Below are 24732 nucleotides of genomic sequence, written 5' to 3'. Positions count from 1 at the left end.
TTTCCCTTTCCTTCCCTCCTTCCCCAGCTCCGTCATCTTGTCAAACTCGAGGCTTCAAAACGGCAGTCCACAAACCAATGGGTAGGCTAACGGCACGGCTGCTACGTCCACTAATCTTAAAGTCTGTGCATTACAACTGTAAAATTGTGACTTACTAGAAGTTTAAAGATAGCGCCTTCACTCCCCTGTCAAACCCACGTGTGGACACAGGTGTACTTTTCCAGTCCAATTAAAAACACATAAATGAATGAGCTGTAGGCTCGACTGTGCCGGAGCAAACATCACGTAAGGTGCTAAAGGTATTTTTGAACATAAGTGGGTCATTGTGAAAATGTAACAAGACTGTTGTGTTGGTTCCACAAAATGCATCACTCATATATTCACACTTTCCAACGAGCAAAAATTACGAATCTATAAAACTATAATTCTAAGTAACAAGACGTGACGGGGAAGACAAGCAGAAACATTCAGCTCACAGTCTTTGGTTAATGTCAGAAGCCCTAGAAGCAGCACTTTGCAGAGGCGCCTCATTGTGAGCTCTTGTGGGAAACAACGAGAAAACATTTGGACAGAATCCCTGAAGAGCATCAAGTGACCACTTAATGCAATGTTTGAGTTGAGAAGTCAACATAAAAAAGGGGAACACGTGGAGCGGATGTCCTGGTTTTCGGGAAGGAGAAGAGTCCTCGGTAGGTCGGACTGACCGACCGGTGCTGGTTTATAGAGCAGGAATGTAATGGATGCTGGTATCAGGAGTGAAGACATCGCACTGCATCCACTGGTGAAAAAAAAAAAAAAAAAAAAAAGCAAGTGGAGAGAATCCCAATCACTTTAAATCCCAGTTCAGTCTTCACGTGTGCGCAGGAAAGTAGAGAGGTACCCTCGGAAGCATCAGATAAAAGTGAAGACCTGCAGAAATGAAGGCAGCAGTTCCTGGAAAAAGCAAACGGATGAAATTGAGCCCCTTTATCTTTTGTCCCGTATCACTCGGGTAACGCAGTTCTCCTTTCAGAGCCGAGGTTCCTCAGACAACGCAGGTTTTTTTTTTTTTTTTTTTTTGGGACGACTCTTTCAGGTTTCATGGTGGTGTTGTCGGCTAAAAAGCGGGTCCGAGTGAAGCTCATCTCTTCCCCGACTTCATGTAGGACGGTATTGCTCCCCGAGCAGTCAGGCCCTCGAAGCGCTTGTAAGTGTAGTTGATGAAGACCCAGTCCTTGTTCTTCAGGTCGGCCTCGGTCTGGTTGGACACCGGGGCGACTGGAGAAGGAGAAGGAAATGAAGAGGAGAGGGGTTTTTTTTCCAATTATTTCACACATCAAAACACAAAAGAATGGAATTGTGCTGAACAGAAGTAGGCAGCGTACTGGTACCGGTCGGTGTGAGGATATCGGAATCAGGGAATTCGTCAAAGTTTGAGGTGTCGTCGATGCTTTTGATCTCTATGGGAATGGCAGCAGGTCTCTCTCTGGAGAGCAGATCAGGAGAGTTAGAGACAAAGAACAGTTCATCTGGGGGCTAAAAGTGCTGCATTTCTTACCGTATGGACCCAAATATAAGATCAAGGTTTGTTCCCCTATGAATATATATCTGAAAAAGTGAGGTCCTCCTACATACGGGCTCTAGACTTTAGACTCTAGATGTTATTTCGCTAAACAAATACGACACTGAAATATTTGTTCAGTGTCTGCATATCACAGAGAAGATACTATGGAAAATTACAGCCCGTGCCCTTATCTGTCCCCAAACCACATTTAACAGCCGGTACGTTAACACTCACACACAGTCTAGAGTTTAAAAAAGGAGACTCAAAGTCAGGAGAAATATAGATATGTCCCGCCACTATCCTCAGGCCGGGCCCTTCATCAAGCATTTGTTTTTTTTAATCATTACTTTATTAGCCTAATTCGGTGGAGAAAGCTATGCCTCTCCAGCTTCTCCTGTAGCTCTGGGTAGGCTACATGTCCTGCACTGACTTGAGTGTGAGGTAAACTGGGCTAAATTGTGTTTCCCCCATCTGTAGCACATAGTCTTTGATAATTGCGTAACCAGGCCAGATTGTTTCCAATATCTCACGAGTCCTTTAGCAGCCGATATGGTCTCTCCTACATCCGGCTCGTTGTCGGCCAGTGGGTCGGCATGCAGACCGTGGCGAAGGACAGTATTGATTAGATCATCGAGACAAGAAAGTCTCCTATGTGGTTCCAGGGCTTGGATTATGTTGCTTGCCCACAGGTAAAGGTAATAGTAGTTGAGAGAGTGTAGAACGTTACTGCTGAATTGCTATCCAATTTCCCAAACTACGGAGGGACCTGAGGCCCAAATCACAGAATGTGTGTGTTAATCACGCATCAAACAATATTAGTGGCGTTAGTACTTTAATTTTGACATCCCTACTAGAGACAGTTATTAACTGTCAAAAGTCATCTAAGACAAAGGAAAGATTTGAAATGTCTAACTGTCCTTTAACTCAGACACGCAATAACGTTCCCCACCTGATATGGTCGTAGTCCACGCCCTCAAAGAAAGGATTGGACTTGATCTCCTCGACGCCCGCAGCACCGATCCTGTGCTCCTCCTCACAGCAGAACCTGCTCACAACACGCTTCACTTAATATCACACACATTCAACAGCTCAATACAAAAACATTTTAGGTCCAGTTCAGACCAAAGATTCGCGACGAGACAAAACCGTTTTAGAACGTTGCAGGAAAAGTTTCAGCAGTCTGAAGCGGCTCGTCTCAGCTCGACTCAGCTGGTCGAGTCTCCAGAGGCTGGTTTTAGAACGTAAGAGATGTGTCCCTTTTTCTACAGCCAATTCATACTTTGCAGTGACGTAATTACCATGGATACCTGGCGGGCAAGAAACGCCAATAGAATGGCGCTGAACAGTGGCCAGTCACGGAAATTGCAGCCTTGCAGATTTCCAATACTACAATCAATCAACTATTTAGACCATAAGTCACACCATATGTCACTCGGAACTGGTGATCCATACACAGCACCCGCTGATGTTTTCATTGCTTTGAAGCTGGCCAAGTCTCTAACAGACTTGGAGTTTGGAGATATTTACATCTATCTTATAGAGAATCCGTCACTTTACACCGCACAAAAAATGAAAGCCTACAAAAGAGTGGATGGGTTAACAACGCTGTCATATGGGAGGTAAAAAACAGGAACATCTTCATAATCAAAGCAAAAGTGAGTGTTACTAGTTAGTTAGTTAGTTAGCTAGCTACCCGCTAACGTTTGCTAATCTGTTCCGTCGTGTGATAGAGTTTTCATCTGAATACGTACACCCTGCCTGCCGGCGAATGACAGCTTGATAAGTCTTTTTTTTTTTTTTTTTTTTTTAAACCTTCTGCCAACACAAGGCTATGTATCAAGTAGGGTGACCAGACGTCCCGGTTTGACCGGGACAGTCCCGAGTCCCGACCAAAGCTGTGTCGGGAGGCTAAAATATCCCGGTTTACACCAACCACTATGAAATTGTCCCGGTTGTCAGCGATTACATAACCGACGTGGTCTTATTATAGCCCGTCTTTTGTTGACACCGGTGTTAAATTTCACAGTAGGCTTTCAGCCAACAAACTGATTCTTGAGCAAATTTACTCAATTCACACAACAAATATACGTTATAGAATGATGTTCTTGCACGCCAGCCAGTAGTTGTGACGTCACGTGCAAAGTATGAATAGAGAAGTCAGCTGGTCGAGTCAGTTACAAACTACAGACATAAAATGATCCATTATATTAGGCAGCACGGTGGCTCAGTGGTTAGCACTTCTGCATCACAGCAAGTTGACACTGCAGAGTTCGATCCCCGGTCTGGGTGTGGAGTTTGCATGTTCTCCCCGTGCTTGCGTGGGTTTCCTCCGGGCGCTCCAGTTTCTTCCCACCCTAAAGACGTGCATGCTAGGTAATAGGGCTGTGCTCGATTGAAGAAATTCTTAGTCGACTAACACTCATTCAATTGTATCGATTAATCGATTAGTTGATTTAATCGACAGATCTGTAAATCTGAGTTTCTCCGCAAGGAGTCATGCAAAAGCACCACTTTAATTCTTGTGTTTACCAGAGATGTGCTCGTACGTTTCTTGGAAATGAGTCATTCAGCATGAAGAAAAGCATCAAACATGACTAATGGACTAAAGAGATCTAAGTTGAATAAGACCAAAACGACCGATTAGTTGACTAATAGACAGCAGCCTTACTAGGTAACTAGGACTACAGTTGAAAATTAGATGACTGGCCAACACTGGCGCATTTACAGAAATGTTGATTAATGTGCATTGTCCCAGTCAAATAAATAAATCTTAAACCGTTTTATTTCTATGTTACAAACTCTCAGCTGGTTTGAAACAGCAGAGTTTCAGACGGAGGCTCAACGTATGTGAGGGAGCGGCATTAAAACAAAGCAGGGAATCACATAACTTGCGCCGATTCACAGCTATGAAAGTGTACTCCGTTGCTTTCAGTATTCTGCTAAAATACGACAAATTGCTTGTTGAATTTAAAACAAAAGGAAAGTTGAACATTGAATTGATAAAAGGCACCACTAAAAAAAAATAAAAGAACGACAGTTATATTTTCAAGTCCAGTTTTCTACTATTTTCTTTCAATTAACAAATCTTTTGTGTCTTTTGCGGTATGTTGCAACCTTTCGCCTTGTGTTTATTGCACCAGTTGAGATAGCGATGACGATATAAAAACGATATGTTGTGCAGCCCTTGTAGCAAGTATCTTACTATCACTAACGTTATCCACACTCATATTTAGACGGAACGAATGATAGCCTATATCCAGCTGCAAAAAAGCCTGAAAGTCAGAAGTTAGAACGGAAGTGCAAAGAGCCGTTGCTATGGAGATGACACACCGTCCCGTCTCATCGGCGCTTCGCAAGTTGTTCAAAGTTTCCACTCATCTTGTCGCAAATCTTCCACCTGAACTGGGCTTTGGATAACTTTGATATGTTCAAAATAAAAAATAAATGCATCCTTTATCAAATTACAAAACAAGTACTATCAAGTGACTGCACAAGTGATGTGATGAAAGACGAAGAGAGGTTTCCCTGCCTGAGGATCAGATCTTTGGCCTTCTCTGATATAGGCACTTCTGGAGGAAAGGTCAGCGTCTCTCGCCAGTTCATCACCTTCCTGTACGTCTCCTGAGGCGTCTCGGAGCAGAACGGAGGGTAACCTGCAGACAGCAAGGGGAACAAAATGATCAACCATCCTTTTTAACCACAATCTGGCCATTTAGGTAAATAAGGTGAAAACTGCTCCATCGTAGGGGTGTAACGGTACACCAGAGTCTCGGTTTTGGGGGTCACGGTTCAATGTGGATTCAGTACAACGGAGAAAATAAAAAAAGTGCAGACATTTTTTTCCCCCCATTTATTTATTTAATGTTTATTAAGTATTAACATTCAACAGTGGCTCATTGTCTATAACTACGATGCTCTTTACTAAAGATAGCATTTCAAACAGCGCCAATGGTATGAAACACTACACACTTCCTGTCTCCTAAAGGGGCGTGGCCTCATTTGAGCTGTAGTGAACATTGTGTGGATGAATGAAAAGTTATATTTTAATAAAATATTAATATGTTCTTTTGCTACCGTTAGATATTTACACAGATAAAAGACATTAAACTAGTCTGGCTATAACCAGACCAAGCTCAATCTTTTAAGATTGAACATTAGTCTGGGGAGTCTGCTCCGTATGTTCTACTGCACAAGAGATCAACGGGCATAGTTCACATGACTCCGTACGCAACTGAATAGTCCTTCAACCAATCAGACCAAAGATCAGGGTGACGTAGCAGCGACAGCGGCATCAACGGGTTGCTGCGCTTCGGTGGCCGCCATGTTGAATGTAAACAAGAAGTTGCTTGGTCGCTTCTCTATCGTCATCGTGTTAAACCCGCCAATAGCGCGCCAGGTGGATAAGCCAGTTTGTGATTGGTCCCCCCCGCAGATTTCTAACAGAAGCAGGATAGATACATTTACAGGTTTCTAGCCTGAGCTGCAAGGAGAAATCAAATCGCCTAATCGTCTAACATTAAGCGTCACAGAGATGAGTTTTGTTATGGCGTTCTCGAACGTTAGCTTCTCTGCGTTGCCAGATCTCGCGAGAGTTTGTTCCTCAGACAGAAACAGGTCTGGAACAAAGTTAATTTTCTCCTTATGTGTCCATCTGAAAATAGCATGTTAGTGTCAGAATGTTCTGCAGATATGTGGCTTGTGAGAAATGGGTCCAATATTTACTTTGGTGACTACGGGCCAAAAGAATCGCTCATAATCTGTGTTCACGTTCACTTCTCCCATTGGAATCACTCATACAACTCTAGTCACCTAAAGAGGGCGTGGCAGTGGACAACAATGTGACACAGATACAGGAAGTAACTCTGAGTTGGGGCGTCTCTGTTCTAAACCGTCTCTGATGTGTTTGGATTACAGGGCGCACCAAACCAATGCCGCATACCGATCCTAATAGCCTGTACCGAAACGCTTGGGGACGAATACACGTACCGTTACAGCCCTATTCCATTGTGCCATCGAGTCATTACCTATCAGCATCTCATACATGATGACACCCAGGCTCCACCAATCGCAGAGCTTGTTGTATCCATTTTGCATGAAGACCTCTGGAGCGATGTAGTCTGGGGTTCCCACTGTAGAGAAAGCCTGTTGGAGAAGAGGAGCAGGGAGGGAACAACAGACATTTTTAATTGTTAAAGATTAAAAGGCCCCTAAAACCATTTTTTTTAAATACACGTCTGACTATGAGCAGTGAGGTTTTACATGAACCCACGGTTTTCTGCAACAGGTTTGGTTTTAAGCCTCGGAAAACACCAAAGCGACGCCAACTTGAACGTACGTTCTGCACGTGCGCGAGACGTAATACGTCTCCATAACAGCAGGCGACGCTAATCTGTATTTCGTCCCAAAAAATGAAAACCGGCAGCTGATTGGACGAACACGTCACGTGGGTTTGGCTTCTCCCCGACCATAATGGCGGCTCGTTCGGAATACGATCTCGTATTTTACTAAGATAGTTCACCGAAACGTGTTTCTGAAAACATTTTAAGCGAGAAACAGGCCGTGCAGTTGCTGAATCGGTCTTCATTTCAGATCAACAAAGGTCAGTTTAAAAGATCTTCGTCAGATTTTGAGAGGAAACCCCGATATATGATAACCTTTGGCACGGATACCAAAACTAAGAGTAAAAACATGCAATGTTGACATGTAAAGTTCTTCATGTATTTCAGTATTCATTAAATTTTCATTCACAAAAAAATTTAAAAATTAAATCCAGCTCCAAAAGGCTGTAATAACATTTCTGTTCGGACTTACCAGCTGCCTCCGGTTCCTCTTCCAGGTTTCTGCTTTCCTCTTGGAGTTCATGTTCTGAAAGGCTGTGGAGACAGGACCGCTCAGTATTAAAAGCTGGGAACCCCACAGTCTCTCATACAGGTTGATGTGTGCTGCATCTTCAATTAAATTAAGTTTATTTAAAAAGGGGACAATGCAAGTTAATAAAACATGATTATAAGTGGGTTCAAAATGCCACAATTAGCCAAAAGGCTATTTTTTGTATCTGTAGTCCCCAGTAATCTTAACCAATCATTCCTCATTTATTAAGAAAACAGTTTTACAGTGATTAAATATGGTTAAACATGGTGGTATATGGTTTAATATGGTTAAGTTTTATATGTACTAGGGCTGTCAATCGATTAAAATATTTAATCACGATTAATCGCATGATTGTCCATAGTTAACTCGCAATTAATCGCAAATTAAAACGCCCATTTTTTATCTGTTCTAAACGTACATCAAAAGGGATATTTTTCAAGTTTTTAACCCTCTTAGCAACATGGGAGCGTACAAATATGCTTGCTCTATGCATAGGTTTATTATTATTGCAACAATCCAAAGAAATGACAAATACTGTCTAGATTTTTCTCCAGAATAACCTCAAAGGTAATGTATGATCACAAGATATGCTGAAAGCATAATATGGCAAACTCAATCCCATCAGATGACTTGAATGTAACATTACTTGGTAAAAACAAACAAACTTTCTTCTTAATTCTCTCACACACACACACACAAATTATATTTCTGCAATTTAAACCAAGTATATTAGGAGCAGTGTGTTGCTCAGGGACACTTTCACATCACATTGCCACGGCGTGGTTGGATACTTGATTCGTCCATGAAGGCATTCTCTGGCCTACTATTTCTGTATAACAGACCGTTGCTAGGTATAATAGACCGTTGCCATTGACAAAGTTGTGATCATAGATTCTGGACAATTTAAAATGAATAAAATAATTTTATATCAATAACTGTGCTCATACGGAGCACATACAGCTGATCAGCGGATCAAAGGGAGAGAGAGGGTGGAGGAAACGGGGAACGCTAACAGCGCTAATGGCTACACTGCTAACAGAGAATCAGTTAGCTCAATGGTTAGCTCACTCACCGGGGCGACCTGGCATTTGCTGGAGAGCCGTGGTCATCAACTGTAAAGTTAACTAGTTAACCTCTGTATGAGCAGCCGTGTGATAAGCTGTTACATAGGTAGGTTATAGGTTAAACAGGGAGGGAAATAAGGGAGGGTGGTAGTAGTGTAATAATCCGTGTGATAAGTGGGGTAATGTAGAGCGACGAGCGAGACGGAAATTATTGTGTATAGAACCCTGACAGGATGATGCAGGACCCAGACACAAACTGCTGCATTGCTTACCGACTTCCCAAACTACGAAGCGGCCCGTTAAATTTGTTATTATCGCATTCATTTTAACAGCCCTAGAATTTATATATAAAAATAACAGATTTGAGTCATAAAACATGAACACATGCAAGTTACAGTTGAAATAAAAAGGAAGGGGTTTGCCTGACTTTGCTTACTGAGGTCACTGGGCAGGCTGTGGTTCAGGTTCTTGTAGAACTCGGTGCGGTGAGCCCTCTTCAGCCCCGTGCACAGCCCAAAGTCAGACAGCTTCACATGACCCTGAAAACACAAAACACGCACTATTAGAACTACTGAAGTCGGCAGCACACGGTGATGTTTAAACAATATGTGCCCATGCTCAAGAAGCGCCTCAATGTCATCAGTCTCCAGTAGGGCTGCCACCTCTTAGTCGATTAGTCGACTAATCGTTCGTTTTGGTCTTAGTCGACTAAGATTTCTTTAGTCGATTAGTCATTTTTTATGCTTATTCATGCTTAATTACTCATTTCCAAGAAACTTATGAGCACATTTATGGTAAACAAAAGATTTAAAGTGGTGCTTTTGCAGGATTAATTGTGGAGAAAATCAGTTTTACAGATGGTTAATTAACTACATTTATATTGTGCTTTTCTAGTCTTAACCACCTCTCAAAGCACACAGCTCTGTCAATTAAATCAACTAATCAATTAGTCGACAAAATTGTATAAGTGTTAGTCGACTAAGAATTTCTTTAGTTGAGGACAGCCCTAGTCTCCAGCTGGGCACATTATGGACATCATAAAGAGCAAATTAAAGTATAGTAAAGTTCAGTGTATGCTACAGGTGCAAATTGGGGAGGGCAAGAAGAGAAGAGGGGCTGTGCCTATCGTCTGTGTAGCTTAGACTAGAGAAACAACAAGGTAACCAGACAAGTTGACATTGAAAAAGTAAGTTTTTCATCACCACTTAAGCCTGAGGTAAACGCTAGCTATCAGTAAACAGAAGTGACGTGGTGGCTGGCGTCTGCGTGTGTGTGTGTGTGTGTGTGTGTGTGTGTGTGTGTGTGTGTGTGTGTGTGTGTGTGTGTGTGTGTGTGTGTGTGTGTGTGTGTGTGTGTGTGTGTGTGTGTGTGTGTGTGTGTGTGTTGGCCAGCCCCAGCGAAGCTCCGACCTGCAGACAGCAGAGGAGCAGATGAAAGTAGCTGCACCTTTGCCAAAATGAAGACTGAAAAAACCGAACTATTTTTGTACAAACATTTACTAATTGTTAAATGTAATACAGAGTCCGTAGTGTATTGGCAAAAAAAAAGGTGGTTAACCATGACTCACCCTGGAGTCCAGCAGCAAGTTGTCGGGTTTGATGTCTCTGTGAATGAAGCCTAGCTGGTGGATGGAGTCGATGGCCAGCACCGTCTCAGCTATGTAGAACTGAGTCGCCTCTTCTGTTAGAGTGTCCTTCTTCATCAGCAGGGTCATCATGTCTCCTGCGACACAACAGCAGAGACCACAGTCACACTAGCACTTATGTTGTAGCACTGTGGACCACAAGCATTTCTGACAGTCTGCCCCGGGGGTTTCCCTTTCTGACAGGTCAGGAACAGGCCCCCAAGAATTGTGTCAGGCTTTGAAGCAAATTGAACTTCTGTGTCCGCACGTGACGCCCTCTGGCCCAAAAAGACTTTAAAAAGCGTAACTACGTCCTGTGTGTGTGTGTCTAAGTGACTGATGCAAATCAATCAATCTTTGACATTGGTCCAGTATTAAGCGAGATCGCTGCAGTCAGCAGCGGTGAAACAAGTTACAATGTAAGTTAATAGGACAATTGTCCAGCTTGTATTTACCTTTACAAAAGTGCTTGTTTTGCCGCTGACAGGCAGGGAAAATGTTGTCAGACACTTAGAATATATCTTTTTTATATTGTAGTTTGTTGTATGTTTTGCCGCTGTCTACTGCAGCGATCTCGCTTAATACTGGACCAATGTCAAAGATTGTTGTTTCCATATTGTTCCCGGTTGTTCCAAGTTGAATAAAACGTTTTTTAACCCAAAAACGTACATGGTGAAAGGGACGTCTGTGAAATCAGTGGATAATTTTCTTTTTTTTTTTTTAAGTGTCACAACCCCCGCGGAATTACTTTTTTCACTATCAGACTTTGATCAATTCTGTCCGATAACATTTGGAAAGTCTAGAAGAGCTGCACGTAAAAATAATTTAATCCCCATTCAAGTTAGTGGAGTGCTAAACAGGAAGTAGCTGGTGGAGGTCTCTAGTGCACCTGCTCTATGGGCCCCATAATGTGGAAGTATCCGGGTAATTCTTTGGCTCCATGACGGTTTCATGCTTAAGTGTCTGAGTTAGAGTCTGCATATTTTGCATTCAGAGCTTCTTTACTTTGGGCCTTGTTGTACGAAGTTCTTCTGATGAATGGCACAGCAGCTGCCGGTGCGGTCGACATGTTTGGGGTCCTCTCACGTGTGGCTGCGCGCTGTAGATGCGTTACGTATTACATAGGTAGGTTACGTGGGGGGAAATAACATTCAGCTCATCAGACGTTCCTTAAAAATAAACATTATTCACGAGTGCCACATCTCGAGTCTCAAGTCAAGTCTGAAGTGACTGTGTGACTTAAGTGCGAGTTTCAAACTCGAGAGTTCCCATCTCTGCGAGAACACCAGTGTTAGCCAAAGGTTAGCTGGCTTGTGATGCGTTCTGGTCTCCCCGCAGTACTGTTTTGTAGGGTTAAGGGCTCATACCTCCAGGCAGGAACTCCATGATGAGGTAAAGGTTCATCTTATCCTGGAAGCTGTAGAACATTTTGACCACCCACAGACTATCTGCCTCTACCAGGATATCCCGCTCAGCACGGATATGACCAACCTAAAACAGGGACACACACACACGATTTAAAAGATGTCCCAACTGATCTCCAACAGCAGCAATTCAGTGTGTCTTTTTCTGCCTCACCTGTTCTTTTTCCAGCATGTCAGCTTTTCGGAGGATCTTCATGGCATAGACGTGACCGGTGTCTTTCTTCTGCACCAGACGAACCTGGAGGCAAACACAGCAATGCTCACACCAACCTGACAGAGACAAACCCTTTTTGTAGGTACACATACTTTCAAGCCTCCCCCCGGGACAGAGAAAGCAAGAGAGAGAGAAAGATTTATATATTTAGGCCTTTATGTACATATTAGTTATGCTTAACCTATTTTCATTTATGTATTTGATTACAATGAGACGCAGCTCTGTTCACATTTTATGGTAGTAGAGCTGTTTCTCCATGAAGCGGCGAGAGAGAGAGAGAGAGAGAGAGAGAGAGAGAGAGAGAGAGAGAGAGAGAGAGAGAGAGAGAAAGAGAGAGAGAGAGAGACAGAAAGAAAGAGACAGAGTGAAAGAGAGAGAGTGAAAGAGAGAGAGACAGAGAGCGAGCGAGTGAGAGAAAGAGCGAGAGAGAGATGCACGCAACAATTAGCTGTTTTTCCATGAAGGTATTGTCAATGAGACAATGTGATTCGACTGGAAGATTGAATTGAGATAGAGATAGATAGATAGATAGATAGATAGATAGATAGTAATGTAGGACGTCACAGGGGTTGGTCTGATAATAATCATTGTATATTTATACATCTTTGCACCTTCATGGCAGAGGCTAGAGAGGGGATGAATTTGGGTTCTTACATTTTCTGTTGACAGCAAATGCAAATTGCACCGCATCCACTTTCACACATAGTATTTTTCAAGTGCAACTGGATTTTGTGGTTAGTTTTTTCTTGTTTTGAAATGGACAATAAATCTTTAAACGCATATCACAAAGTGGAACTGGATTATTAAAATGGCACGTCACACAGGTGTTGATTGTTCCCTGACTCAGCGGCTTACGGAGGTTTTAAAGAAGTCGCTACGGATGGATTGGGCCACCACTTCTTATTTTATTGCCTTTGTTTCGGTAGTTGTGGCGTTTGGTGTAGTTTCATCGTCTGCTGTACGTTTACCTGGCAGTCCAATGACAAGCTTTGCTAGCAGTGCAGCAGACCCATGCTATATTTATTTATACGTAGGGTTGCCGCGCCCCCCGTTATAACACCAGCATAGTTTAGGAACCACTGGTGTAATCTAATAAGAAAAAGAGTGCATGTGTGTTTCAACTGATACAGGGTGGATTTCAGACAAAAAGATGTTTGAAAGAGCAGACAGAGAAAGAATTGTTTGATCACAGTGATGAAATCAGCGAGGCGCTCGCTCTCTCTCACATGTGAGGCTAAAAATAAACAGTATGCTGTGAGAATTACTTGCTACTGTTCACATAATGTCTCCAGACTTGTGACACATGGATATGCTTACTAACTCTCAACAAGCCACAGAACACAAACCTCGTACTTGACAATGAAATAAGATTTTAACCACACACCCCCACCCCCACACCCACACCCACACCCACACCCCCACACCCCCTCACACACACACACACACACACACACACACACACACACACACACACACACACACACACACACACACACACACACACACACACACAGTGTTGTAAAAACACTGTAGTATGTTGTTCCCTGTGTGCCATTGTGACCCAGATTTTTGAAGCTATGTTGACCGCTTGGGTTCTCAATGGCACACGAGAAGCATGTTTAAAGCCTTTATGTAAAAGGTCGTTACCTCTCCGAAAGCTCCTCGTCCAATCACCTTCAGGGACTCAAAGTCCTCCAGACCCAGTCGAGTACGTTTCAGACGCAGAAACTCTGTCTCTTTCCTGGCATGCTGAGAACGCCGGATACGTTTCTGCAGAGAACAGACATCACTTTGAAATACACCATAGTGTGATGCACACTTCATAACTGCATATCTTTAAAGCAATAAATAAATGCATTCTTGTACAGTCCCTTCAGGAATTTAAGATCTTGTGACTGCAGTGCAATTGCTTGCGGTTTTACCCCCCCCCCCCCAAAAAAAAAAAAAAATCGATGAATTGAAAGATTGCAAATTTCCCAATAACTACCGTTTCCAAAGAAGAGAAATCATATCAGAATACAGTTGCAAGCCCAGGTCAAACTAAATCCATGCTCTCAACAGTCTGTTATGTTATTGCCTCTGGGATTTTGATTAACCAGTTTTCTCAGTAGGGGTCAATCTTCATTTGTCTCACAATTCGATCACGACTATCCTGTCAACGATTTGGATCGAATTGATATCACGATGCATAACCTCCTCAATATTATTATGTATTGCTACACATGGTTTCATCGACAAATTTAAGCAGTCAGATATACATATATGAACTCCCATTTTTATTGTATCTGCTCATAAAAAAAGACACTTCCTGAATGTAGCAGAGTCTAAACACAGCAGACAACAGGAAAAAAAAAAAAAAAAAAAAAAAAAAAGTAGAGACCAGAAAATCAGCAAGCAACATCAGCAGGCAGTAATCGATTACGGTCTGTCACTGCATCGATGCAGAATCATCCAGTTCTGCATCAATGCAATGACTCGTTTTAAAAAACACCCCTACTTCTCAGGCTACTTCCCCTCCGTACAATAAATCGTATACACCCAATTCTCAAAGAAAATAAGGATGAAATCAGGGCTGCTCGATTATGGGGGGGAAAAAAAAAAATCGTAATAGCAATTATTTTGGTCAATATTGAAATCACAGTTATTTGAATGTGCTCTAAGCGATGTGACGTGTTTTTTTAGGCTACAAAATTGTTTGGCACATACAGCAAACATCTCCCAGGCTCCACAAACGGCATCAAAAACAAACAGCCCCAACCTGCACCATGAAACGTGAAGAGGGAAGTTAGCTAGAGGACAGCTGCCCTAGACAACGACAACGAGCTAGCCTCCGTTTTGTTTGACAATACTTCGAACATCAACAAGAAGTGACGTCACCCAACATCGCTTAGAGCACCTTTAACCTGATTACTCCGTGTACTGGAGCCACAGAGGAAAGCCAAACACACTGCCATGACACAGAGCTGGATTTAAATCAGCCAAATATCTCTTAAAATTTGCCAACAAACTACTTTCTTGGCAAATGTAAAATAGTAGGGCTGGATTAAAATAATCCATTCTCCAATTCAAACCGATCTTCGTTTGAGAGATATGACATCAGTTAATAAATTCTCGAAATCGATCTTTTAACGTATGCCTTTTCAACCCCTTTTTGGGTTCAATTAACCTGGTACATTACAAAAGAGGGTTGGTTGTACTAGTGCTGCACGACATGAGGAAAATGCATATATTCTACATTCAGAATGGTTTGACATATATTTTATTAACAAATATTGCGCCCCTCTGCGATTTGGATATTGCACTAGTCCATATTGTGATTTCGATAAAATTGTGATTAATTGCGCAGCCCTAGCTTGTACAATGTACAGCAGAAGTTCTCTGAGAATCTCTTTTATATCGAAGATAAATTGGTAATGCAACTGAAATGTATTTGAATTGGGACATTGTGAATCAAATTGATTCAGGGAATCACTGCTAATACCCAGCCCTTCAGGCTACATTTTTGCGGAAAATTTAAATGCTCACAGTTCACCCGAAGAAAATAAACACAGAGCACTGTATAGCAGTGTTCCAGCAGATTGAAAAATCCTCCGTTATAACAGGGACTGAGGACAACTTCATGTAACTTCACAGAAAGCATGCTGCACGTGTGCGTTTGTCACTAACCTCTTCATCTGCCAAGCCCTCCTGATCCATCACTTTCTCCAGCTTCTGCTGTCTGGAGAGAGACACAAAGTAGTGAATACAAATCCCATCATATCAGTTACAGTTACCGCTGGTCAGACTTTTTTGGTTCATAACATAGTACCAGAATTCATAAATATGTCGGACATTTACTACAGACATTCCTGTGATCGCACATTGCAACGTCTGCTGTGATGTATTATTATCGCCTGGAGCGTTCAGTGCGTGTCTGATGTCACGGTTTGCAGAATGTTATTGATCAGCAGTGTGGATGCTCACGTCATTGATTTTACATAATTGATTTCTATTCCAGTCATGTACACGTTTTGCACGGTGTCGGTGTATTGGGTTCTAAATTTTACTGTGCACTTATTTTGTGTAATCTCGGCTACATTGAAAATGAGGCCTTGCCCTCAATTGTAACTCGGAGAACTAAATAAAGGTCATCATCATCATCAGAGGGAAATCTGTTAAAAAAAAAAAGAAAATCTCTCAGCCTCCCTACTAAACCAACCAGTACAATGATGAGATGGAAGTTGTTACAACAGGAAGTGGTCTTGCCTCAACTTAATTTAGACATAAGGTACATCCCCAATGAAAAACAAATAGAATGTAAATGTTTATATATATATATATATATATATATATATATATATATATATATATATATATATATATATATATATATATGCGTGTGTGCGCTTGACTGTGTATCAACTTATGAGCAGAAGCAGAAGTCCTGTATCAGTTTCCCTGTGAATTGTTGAATGGTTTTATGGAATAACAAGATCATGGGCCTAAAAACGTCAGTGTGCAGAGCAAAGCTAACCCCGACTGCAAAAGGAAACCACTGAGCAGCCACAGAAGGACTTGTGTGGATCCGAAACTTACCTCATCTCCCTCTCTTCGTGCTGGGCGATGAGGTTACTGTAGAAGTTCTCCAGGGTCACTTTGGCCATAGTGACCCGCTCCTTGGTGTGGTTACTCATGGAGGAGCACGAGCTCGGGCCAGTCATTGCCATGCTTTACCTGGAACGACGCACGGACAAAGTTAGCAGTGAGAACGGAGCGTGTCCACGGTAAAATGTCTCGCTGTGTGGCACAAAATGCTTAGAAATCTAGACGCACCCTATCGGCAGCAAATGTAATTAGCAGCCAGGGTCAGTCAAGCAACTCTCCGTTGGCTTGCTATCTGGAAAAACCAAACTCTAGTCAGGCCAATCACACCGTGTATAGAGTCGGTGGGCGGGGCTTAACATAATGACGGCAAAAGTTTAATCCATCCATCCATCCATCATCTGGACGTTCTGACTAGAGATGTTCCGATACCTGTATCGGCTCCGATACTGCCTAAAACGCTGGTATCAGGAAGTACTGGAGTTTATGCACCAATCCGATACCACGTAATAAAGCCCTAAAGAAAATCTACATTAAAGTAGTTTATTTAGGTTCTTTTTCCATTATAACTGACTGACTGGGGCATTCATTGTTTGTGTTTGTTCATGTTTCACAAAGAGTTTAACCTGAGCCAGACCGACAACAAAGATAGAAATCATATCACATCCATACAGGGATAGTAGTATACAGCTGTTAAAACATAATAAAATATATGACACTGGTATCGGATCGGTACTCGGTATCGGCCGATACGGTATCGGGCCATCTCTAGTTCTGACAAAATCAAACGTGTTTGATATTATAGCAAGTTTTAAGTCTCGGTAGTGAAGTTAAATCATGTGAACATTGTCAGCAACCAATGGGTGCTCTCCCTCCAGCACAATACAGGAAGCAGCAAACGGCTAGAGCCAGTGTTGTTTATGGTTGCTATGGCGCGTCACTAAGCACAACGCTAAAGCATGAAAGCTGATGATTTTCAACCCCTCTGAAGCAAGTCAATCAACGGAGATTTACACGGACCTCTGCGTACGGCCGCCACTCATCTGCATGTACGGCAGAACAGAAAATCTGCAAACTTTCCCTTTAAGTTACCAGCTAACTTTGTGCGGCTGCTTTTTATTGATTTTTCTTCAGCCTTTAATTGCATTCAACCACATATTTTGGCAGGGATCTTAAAGAATACTTTTAATATTGATCATAGTCTTATTTGTTGGCTGATGGGACTTTTTAACTGACAGGTCACAGCGCGTGAGAGTAAATAGCATCTTATCCGATGTTCTCTTTTCCTCCACCGGTTCCCCCCAGGGCTGCGTCCTCTCCGCGATCTTATTTAGTTTATATACAAATGCATGCCAAAGCCAGCACGCCAGGCGTCACATCAAGTTTGCTAAAGACTCGTTAATAGTGTCACTGCTGACTCACAACGACCCCGAGTACGGCGCTACTTTAAATGATTTTACAGCGTGGTGCAAGTCATCTTTTATGAACATCAACGCGGCAAAAACTAAAGAAATGCTGATCGACTTTAGGAAGAATCCCCCCCCTCCTCTCTCCGACTCTTATTAACGATCAAGCTATCGAAGTAGTGAAGCAATACAAATACCTCGGTATTATAATAGACGACAAACTCACCTTCGAGCCTCAGGTTGACGTCTGTAAAAATGCACACCAGCGTATGTTTTTTTTAGCGTAAACTTCGCAATTTTAATGTTGATAAGACCTTCATGAGGATGTTTTATTGTTGTTTTATTGAAACTATTCTTTCCTTTGCCTTTGTGAGCTAGTTTGGGTCCCTCACTCTTAAAAACAAAAACAGGCTGGAATACATTACTAAAGTGTGTGGGAAAATTTCCCGCAGATTCTGTCTGCCTAAATGCAGGACAAACAGACACAAAAACTCTTTTGTTCCTGCTGCTATAGGTTTTGTTAATAATTCAATGTGAGATGTGGACTTTTGTGTAGTATGTATTTACTTGTGTCCTCCATCGATAGTGTCTGTTGTCTGTATGGCTTATGTGTCGTTTATGTTGCACTTTATTTGCTGCAAAACTAATTGCCCCTCTGGGATAATAACGACTCCTTGACATTGAAAAAAACAAACAAAAAAAGATACTTTGTGAATAATTTAATAGCTGACACAACTAATCAGTAAATGTTTGCAGCTCTGTTTGATTACATGGGGAGATTAAATGCAGGTCTTAAGAACAATGTAATCTGTCACTTTCTTACCATCTCTAGTTCACACAGAAAATTAAATCAGTTTAATAAGCCAGGAAACCACGCCAACTGCATGAAGTAGCGTGGGATCAAGGGGAGTTGTTGACGTCATCAAATGGTAGCCTATCTCTTTTTATATATCTATATTAGGCTTAATCTAGAAACATATTCAAACTCAGCTGACCTCAAAACCCCATCTTTCTCTAAAAGACAGTAGTGCTTGCACAAATCAGATTTCGTCATCATTTCTTCATAACTGCACAATGTTATCAACGTTTCTCTGCTCACACAGCAGAGCAAGGCCGCTTTCCTTCCTCTTTTTCTGGGTCAACAGTCACCTCATTTCATAGTTGTTCATTGTTGTCAATGTTTAAGTGCTCAGCTCTGTTAGTGTTGTAACATCCAACCCTCGCCGTGTACTCTGCTGCTGCGTTAAGCTGTCCATTAACCCATCCCACCTTATGCCTACAATAAACTAGAAGACACTGAGAAGACTAAAGTCTGACACCATCTCACATCTAAAGACAATATGTCATAAAGTCACTGAGTTTTTGGGAGAGGTTACAGGGTCACCATTTGGATGAGAGGCTGGCTTCTGAAAATCAGACGCTTCGGCGCATGTATTTTTCTTTGGTGCTGGCTAAAACCTCTTTGGGGGGCACCAACACTTTCTGTGCAGGAAAAACTCTGGTCCATTTAAAACATTGCCACACAGCTAAGAGAAAAACACTGCACCACTGACGAATAATGCCGACCTTACAGCAGAACGACTTTTCAAGCGATCTCACTGTCGCAGACAAATTTCCAATATGGGAATGAAACATAAGATGGTCATAAAACTCAGTCCGAGTCAGCCCTTGGCCCGTCTGGACGTTCCAACAGAATCAAATCTGTTTGATATTATCATAAGTTTTAAGTCTTCTTGGTAGCAAAGTTTTCACCCTTTTTTGACATTAGACCATGCAGATAGTTGTAAGTGCATATTCAGACTATGAGACATAGGCTAAGGATATTAAGTTAAGTAGGATATGGAGCTAACAGACAATTTAGACAATAGCCCAAAAGCAGCCATTGACTAAAGCCACCAGCATACTTAAAAAAAAAAAAAAAAAAAAAAAAAAAAAAAAGACTCCACCCATGTCACAGCCTGTTCTCCGATACCGCAGCCTGCGTTGCAGCACGACAAGACCGAAACAGCTCTTACCCGGCTGCTACCAGAATACTAAACACCACTAAACTGTGCTTTACTATGCAAATAGTACTACTCTTTATTATTTTACAAGTGCAATACATCACATAGTCGTCTGAACAAATATTCTGCTGGAAATTATATATTTATATATATTTATTACCCTGTTTTTAAAAAGGAGCCATGCTTGTAATTCATGCTTTGAATTTCTGTGTTGTGCTGAATGACAATAAAAGGAATCTTGAATCATGAATTTGACTTAATGGAAAGCATGTTGAAGAATCTGTTGGAGTGTTATTGGTCCGAATTCCATCCATCTTCGTCCGCTTATCCGGTGTCGGGTCGCGGGGGGAGCAGCTCCAGCAGGGGACCCCAAACTTCCCTTTCCCGAGCAACATTAACCAGCTCCGACTGGGGGATCCCGAGGCGTTCCCAGGCCAGGTTGGAGATATAATCCCTCCACCTAGTCCTGGGTCTTCCCCGAGGCCTCCTCCCAGCTGGACGTGCCTGGAACACCTCCCTAGGGAGGCGCCCAGGGGGCATCCTTACCAGATGCCCGAACCACCTCAACTGGCTCCTTTCGACGCAAAGGAGCAGCGGCTCTACTCCCGAGCTCCTCACAGATGACTGAGCTTCTCACCCTATCTCTAAGGGAGACGCCCAGCCACCCTCCTGAGGAAACCCATTTCAGCCGCTTGTACCCTGGATCTCGTTCTTTCGGTCATGACCCAGCCTTCATGACCATAGGTGAGGGTAGGAACGAAAACTGACCGGTAGATCGAAAGCTTTGCCTTCTGGCTCAGCTCTCTTTTTCGTCTGGCGGTGCGATAGATTGAATGCAATACCGCACCCGCTGCGCCCGATTCTCCGACCAATCTCCCGCTCCATTGTCCCTCACTCGCGAACACAACACCAAGGTACTTGAACTCCTTCACTTGGGGTAAGGACTCATTCCCTACCTGGAGAAGGCATTCCATCGGTTTCCTGCTGAGAACCATGGCCTCAGATTTGGAGGTGCTGATCCTCATCCCAACCGCTTCACACTCGGTTGCGAACCGATCCAGTGAGTGCTGAAGGTCGCAGGCCGATGATGCCATCAGGACCACATCATCTGCAAAGAGCAGCGATGAGATCCCCAGCCCACCAAACTGCAACCCCTCCCACCCGACTACGCCTCGATATCCTGTCCATAAATACTACAAACAGGATTGGTGACAAAGCGCAGCCCTGGCGAAGGCCAACCCTCACCTGAAACGAGTCCGACTTACTACCGAGAACCAGGACACAGCTCTCGTTTTGGTTGTACAGAGATTGGATGGCCCTGAGAAGAGACCCCCTCACCCCATACTCCCGCAGCACCTCCCACAGTATCTCCCGGGGACCCGGTCATACGCCTTCTCCAAATCCACAAAACACATGTAGACCCGGTTGGGCATACTCCCAGGCTCCCTCCAGGATCCTTGCGAGAGTGAAGAGCTGGTCCGTTGTTCCACGACCAGGACGGAATCCGCATTGTTCCTCCTCAACCCGAGGTTCGACTATCGGCCGAACCCTCCTTTCCAGCACCTTGGAGTAGACTTTACCAGGGAGGCTGAGAAGTGTGATACCCCTATAATTGGCACACACCCTCTGGTCCCCCTTTTTAAAAGGGGAAACCACCACCCCAGTCTGCCACTCCTTTGGCACCGTCCCAGACTTCCACGCAATGTTGAAAAGGCGTGTCAACCAGGACAGCCCCTCCACACCCAGAGCCTTGAGCATTTCTGGACGGATCTCATCAATCCCGGGGCTTTGCCACTGTGTAGTTGTTTGACTACATCAGTGACTTCCGCCTGGGAAAGCGGCGACAATCCCCATTATCCTCCAGCTCTGCCTCTAACATAGAGGGTATTAGTCGGATTCAGGAGTTCCTCAAAGTGCTCCTTCCACCGCCCTATTACCTCCTCAGTTGAGGTCAACAGTGTCCCATCCTTACTGTACACAGCTTGGATGGTTCCCCCCCCTCCTGAGGTGGCGAACAGTTTTCCAGAAGCACTTTGGTGCCGACCGAAAGTCCTTCTCCATGTCTTCTCAAACTTCTCCCACACCCGCTGCTTTGCCTCTTTCACGGCAGAGGCTGCAGCCCTTCGGCCCCCGGGTACCCTGCAACTGCCTCCGAGTCCTCCGGGATAACATATCCCGGAAAGACTCCTTCTTCAGTCGGACGGCTTCCCTGACCACCGGTGTCCACCACGGTGTTCGTGGGTTACCGCCCCTTGAGGCACCTAAGACCCTAAGACCACAGCTCCTCGCCGCAGCTTCAGCAATGGAAACTTTGAACATTGTCCACTTGGGTTCAATGCCCCCAGCCTCCACAGGGATGCACGAAAAGCTCTGCCGGAGGTGTGAGTTGAAAGTCTGTTGGACAGGGGCCTCCTCCAGACGTTCCCAATTTACCCGCACTACACGTTTGGGCTTACCAGGTCTGTCCAGAGTCTTCCCCACCCTCTGACCCAACTCACCACCAGATGGTGATCGGTTGACAGCTCTGCCCCTCTCTTCACCCGAGTGTCCAAAACACACGGCCTCAGATCAGATGAAACGATTATGAAATCGATCATTGACCTTCGGCCTAGGGTGCTCTGGTACCAGGTACACTTATGAGCATCCCTATGTTCGAACATGGTGTTCGTTATAAACAATCCATGACTAGCACAGAAGTCCAACAACAAACAACCACTCTGGTTTAGATCAGGGAGGCCGTTCCTCCCAATCACGCCTCTCCAGGTGTCTCCATCATTGCCCACGTGTGCGTTGAAGTCCCCCAGCAGAACAATGGAGTCCCCCACTGGAGCCCCATGCAGGACTCCAGTCAAGGTCTCCAAGAAGGCCGAATACTCCGAACTCCTGTTTGGTGCATATGCACAAACAACAGTCAGAGTTTTCCCCCCCACAACCCGCAGGCGTAGGGAGGCGACCCTCTCGAGCGCCGCTGTGTTGGAGTTTTTTTAAAGTGGTCCGAATTTGGCATGCCAGCTAAATAACAGACACTTTAAGAAACATTTTCATATTTTTTTTTAAAGATTATTTTTTGTTTAAGTGCACCTGCTCTACCCACTGAGGTTTATACCTGTGTCAGAGAGGTCCAGGGTTCGAGTCCGACCCGTGACGCCTTCCTGCATGTCTTCCCCCCTCTCTCACCTAGCTGTCCTGCCCATTAGATGGAAATGCCCCCCAAAAAAGCATCGGAAACGTCGAGATCTATAAACGATCTGACGAAAAACATCATTGTTTCTACTTACTTATGTAGATTTTAACTTTAGAGCTTCTGGCTTTAAGACGGTCTCATTCTCAACAAGTATTGTTGTTGAGATGTACGGGATTCCTTAAAAAAACATCCCGAAGCATGTGTGGTGTTTTGAATATGCAGGGGAACAATACAGGAGAATAATTAATACTAATATTAATAATTAACATTTGCTCCATAAATTGATACAGAAATGACACAAAATTGTTGCATAAAAATCCACCAGAATGCAGGAAATGAAGTGTTTCAATAGTGAAAGAAAAACGACGCCCTTAACTGACGATAAAATAATAAAAAGTATTTAGAGTTACGAGTAATATCGCGAGAGCTCATCGTCTCCATAAAAAACAAACAAGACAGACAGTGTTGGAGGTTATTTACAAAACGGGAATGATTAAGTTTGGCTGGTTTTTTCCAGCTCCTGTCCCAATACAGACTTTTCTGTTTCTAGTGTAAACAACACGTAGCTACCAAAAGTGGTTAGTTTCGGTTGCAACGAGACGTTAGCCACAGTGCCATAAATGAACGTTGACGTTACCGAAAGAGTAACGTTAAAGAGAGCTATTTACCTCGACACTTAACGTACTTTTGAGTAACCTTGGTTACATTTTTGTTCATAATATAAAGTCCGCGTAGTTTCCGTTAACCCATAGCATTACAAACAAATGCTTTAACGTTAACCTGCTAACATTAGTTAGCTAGCTAGTTAGCTTTAAAGTTCTGCTGCATCAATTCAGGAAGAGAAAGTATGAATAACACCGGATATTTCCTTCAAAGTAAAACTGTCATGTTTATAGATATGACTGTTTCATCGCATATTCGTTATTCTGAGTTTTATTTTGAAAGCCTTACCAGAAACTTACGATATCCGTTTTCATGAATTTGACAACTTGAAGTTACCCGAAGCGAAAAGCTAAGGAAAAGTTAGCTAGTAAACGTTAGCTACTTATCTGCTAAACTCCTTTGTTTGAGTCCTTTGTTTTTAAATGAACCATCATAAAACAGTGCACGTTAACCGTTCTTTTAGTACGATAATTAACTTAAGAAAAAGTGCAACATATTGCCTCCTAGTCCTTTCATTCTGTGTTTTAGTAGTTGGTCTTTGTTCACTTACCTTGGTCGAAGGTGCGGTATCTGCCGTCTCTTCCTCTGCTTCGCCGAGGGCTGCGTCACCACCTGCTGGAACTCAGCACGCCACCTAGTGGTCAGTCGATATCACTTCAACCGCAGAGCAAGCAGCACCGCCCATAGATCTGATATATACGGCGGGGTCAGACCATAGACCAGGGGTGTCAAACTCATTTTCACTAAGGGCCACACTGGAAAAAGAGAATCACACCAAGGGCCAGACATGTTTATTGACATGCTTTTGTTACTGCATGTCACTTTTTAAAAACATTTTGGTAGCTTTTTTCCTCATTTTTGTTGCGACTTTTTTTGTGGTTTTCTCAGACATTTGTCACCTTATTGTAAATTTGTTGCTTTTTCCTTTTTCGGCAAATCTGCCATATTCTGCTTTGAATGTCAGGATATTGCAGTTTAATAAACACTTTCCTGTGTTTTTGGTTTGGCGCACAACTAGGCGGACCAAAATTTATTGTGAACCCAAATTGATATACGGGCCGGATCTAAATCTGTAACGGGCCAGATTTGGCCCGCGGGCCTTGAGTTTGACACATGTGCCATAGACCGTATCAGACAAGGTTGCACTATTTCCTC

General features: G+C 43.2%; 1 protein-coding gene across 4 annotated transcripts; it reads right to left on the bottom strand.

The window, feature by feature from the left end:
* Nucleotides 1-818: 818 nt before the first annotated feature.
* stk38a (serine/threonine kinase 38a) lies at nt 819-24230 on the bottom strand. 4 transcript variants are annotated; one of them, XM_028583626.1, is made up of 14 exons: nt 24128-24230; nt 16316-16453; nt 15407-15458; nt 13388-13510; nt 11681-11764; nt 11470-11593; nt 10046-10200; nt 8906-9017; nt 7355-7416; nt 6568-6685; nt 5073-5196; nt 2493-2588; nt 1365-1465; nt 819-1257 (listed from the first exon to the last, which is right to left on the bottom strand). In XM_028583626.1, the coding sequence occupies exons 2-14, from the start codon at nt 16444-16446 to the stop codon at nt 1121-1123; spliced, it is 1419 nt and encodes a 472-aa protein (XP_028439427.1). In that variant the 5' UTR covers nt 16447-16453; nt 24128-24230; the 3' UTR covers nt 819-1120. The 4 variants fall into 4 exon arrangements, with proteins under 4 accessions (XP_028439427.1, XP_028439428.1, XP_028439429.1 ...); XM_028583627.1 differs by having other exon boundaries at nt 1371-1465; XM_028583628.1 differs by having other exon boundaries at nt 8915-9017.
* Nucleotides 24231-24732: the final 502 nt, after the last annotated feature.

This window comes from Perca flavescens, chromosome 7 (assembly GCF_004354835.1).
Source record: "Perca flavescens isolate YP-PL-M2 chromosome 7, PFLA_1.0, whole genome shotgun sequence".
Classification (NCBI taxonomy): domain Eukaryota; kingdom Metazoa; phylum Chordata; class Actinopteri; order Perciformes; family Percidae; genus Perca; species Perca flavescens.
Note: the sequence above shows the minus strand (reverse complement) of the source record. Positions and strands in the feature narration are given on the sequence as shown.

Excerpts from the sequence above, each read along its gene's own strand:
- stk38a (XM_028583626.1), bottom strand. The coding sequence starts at position 16,446 with ATGGCAATGACTGGCCCGAGCTCGTGCTCCTCCATGAGTAACCACACC. Across the intron at positions 7,417-8,905 it reads CAGTGACCTCAGTAAGCAAA|CCTTTCAGAACATGAACTCC; the intron begins GTCAGGCAAACC and ends CTGTCTCCACAG. Across the intron at positions 6,686-7,354 it reads AGAGGAACCGGAGGCAGCTG|GCTTTCTCTACAGTGGGAAC; the intron begins GTAAGTCCGAAC and ends CTTCTCCAACAG.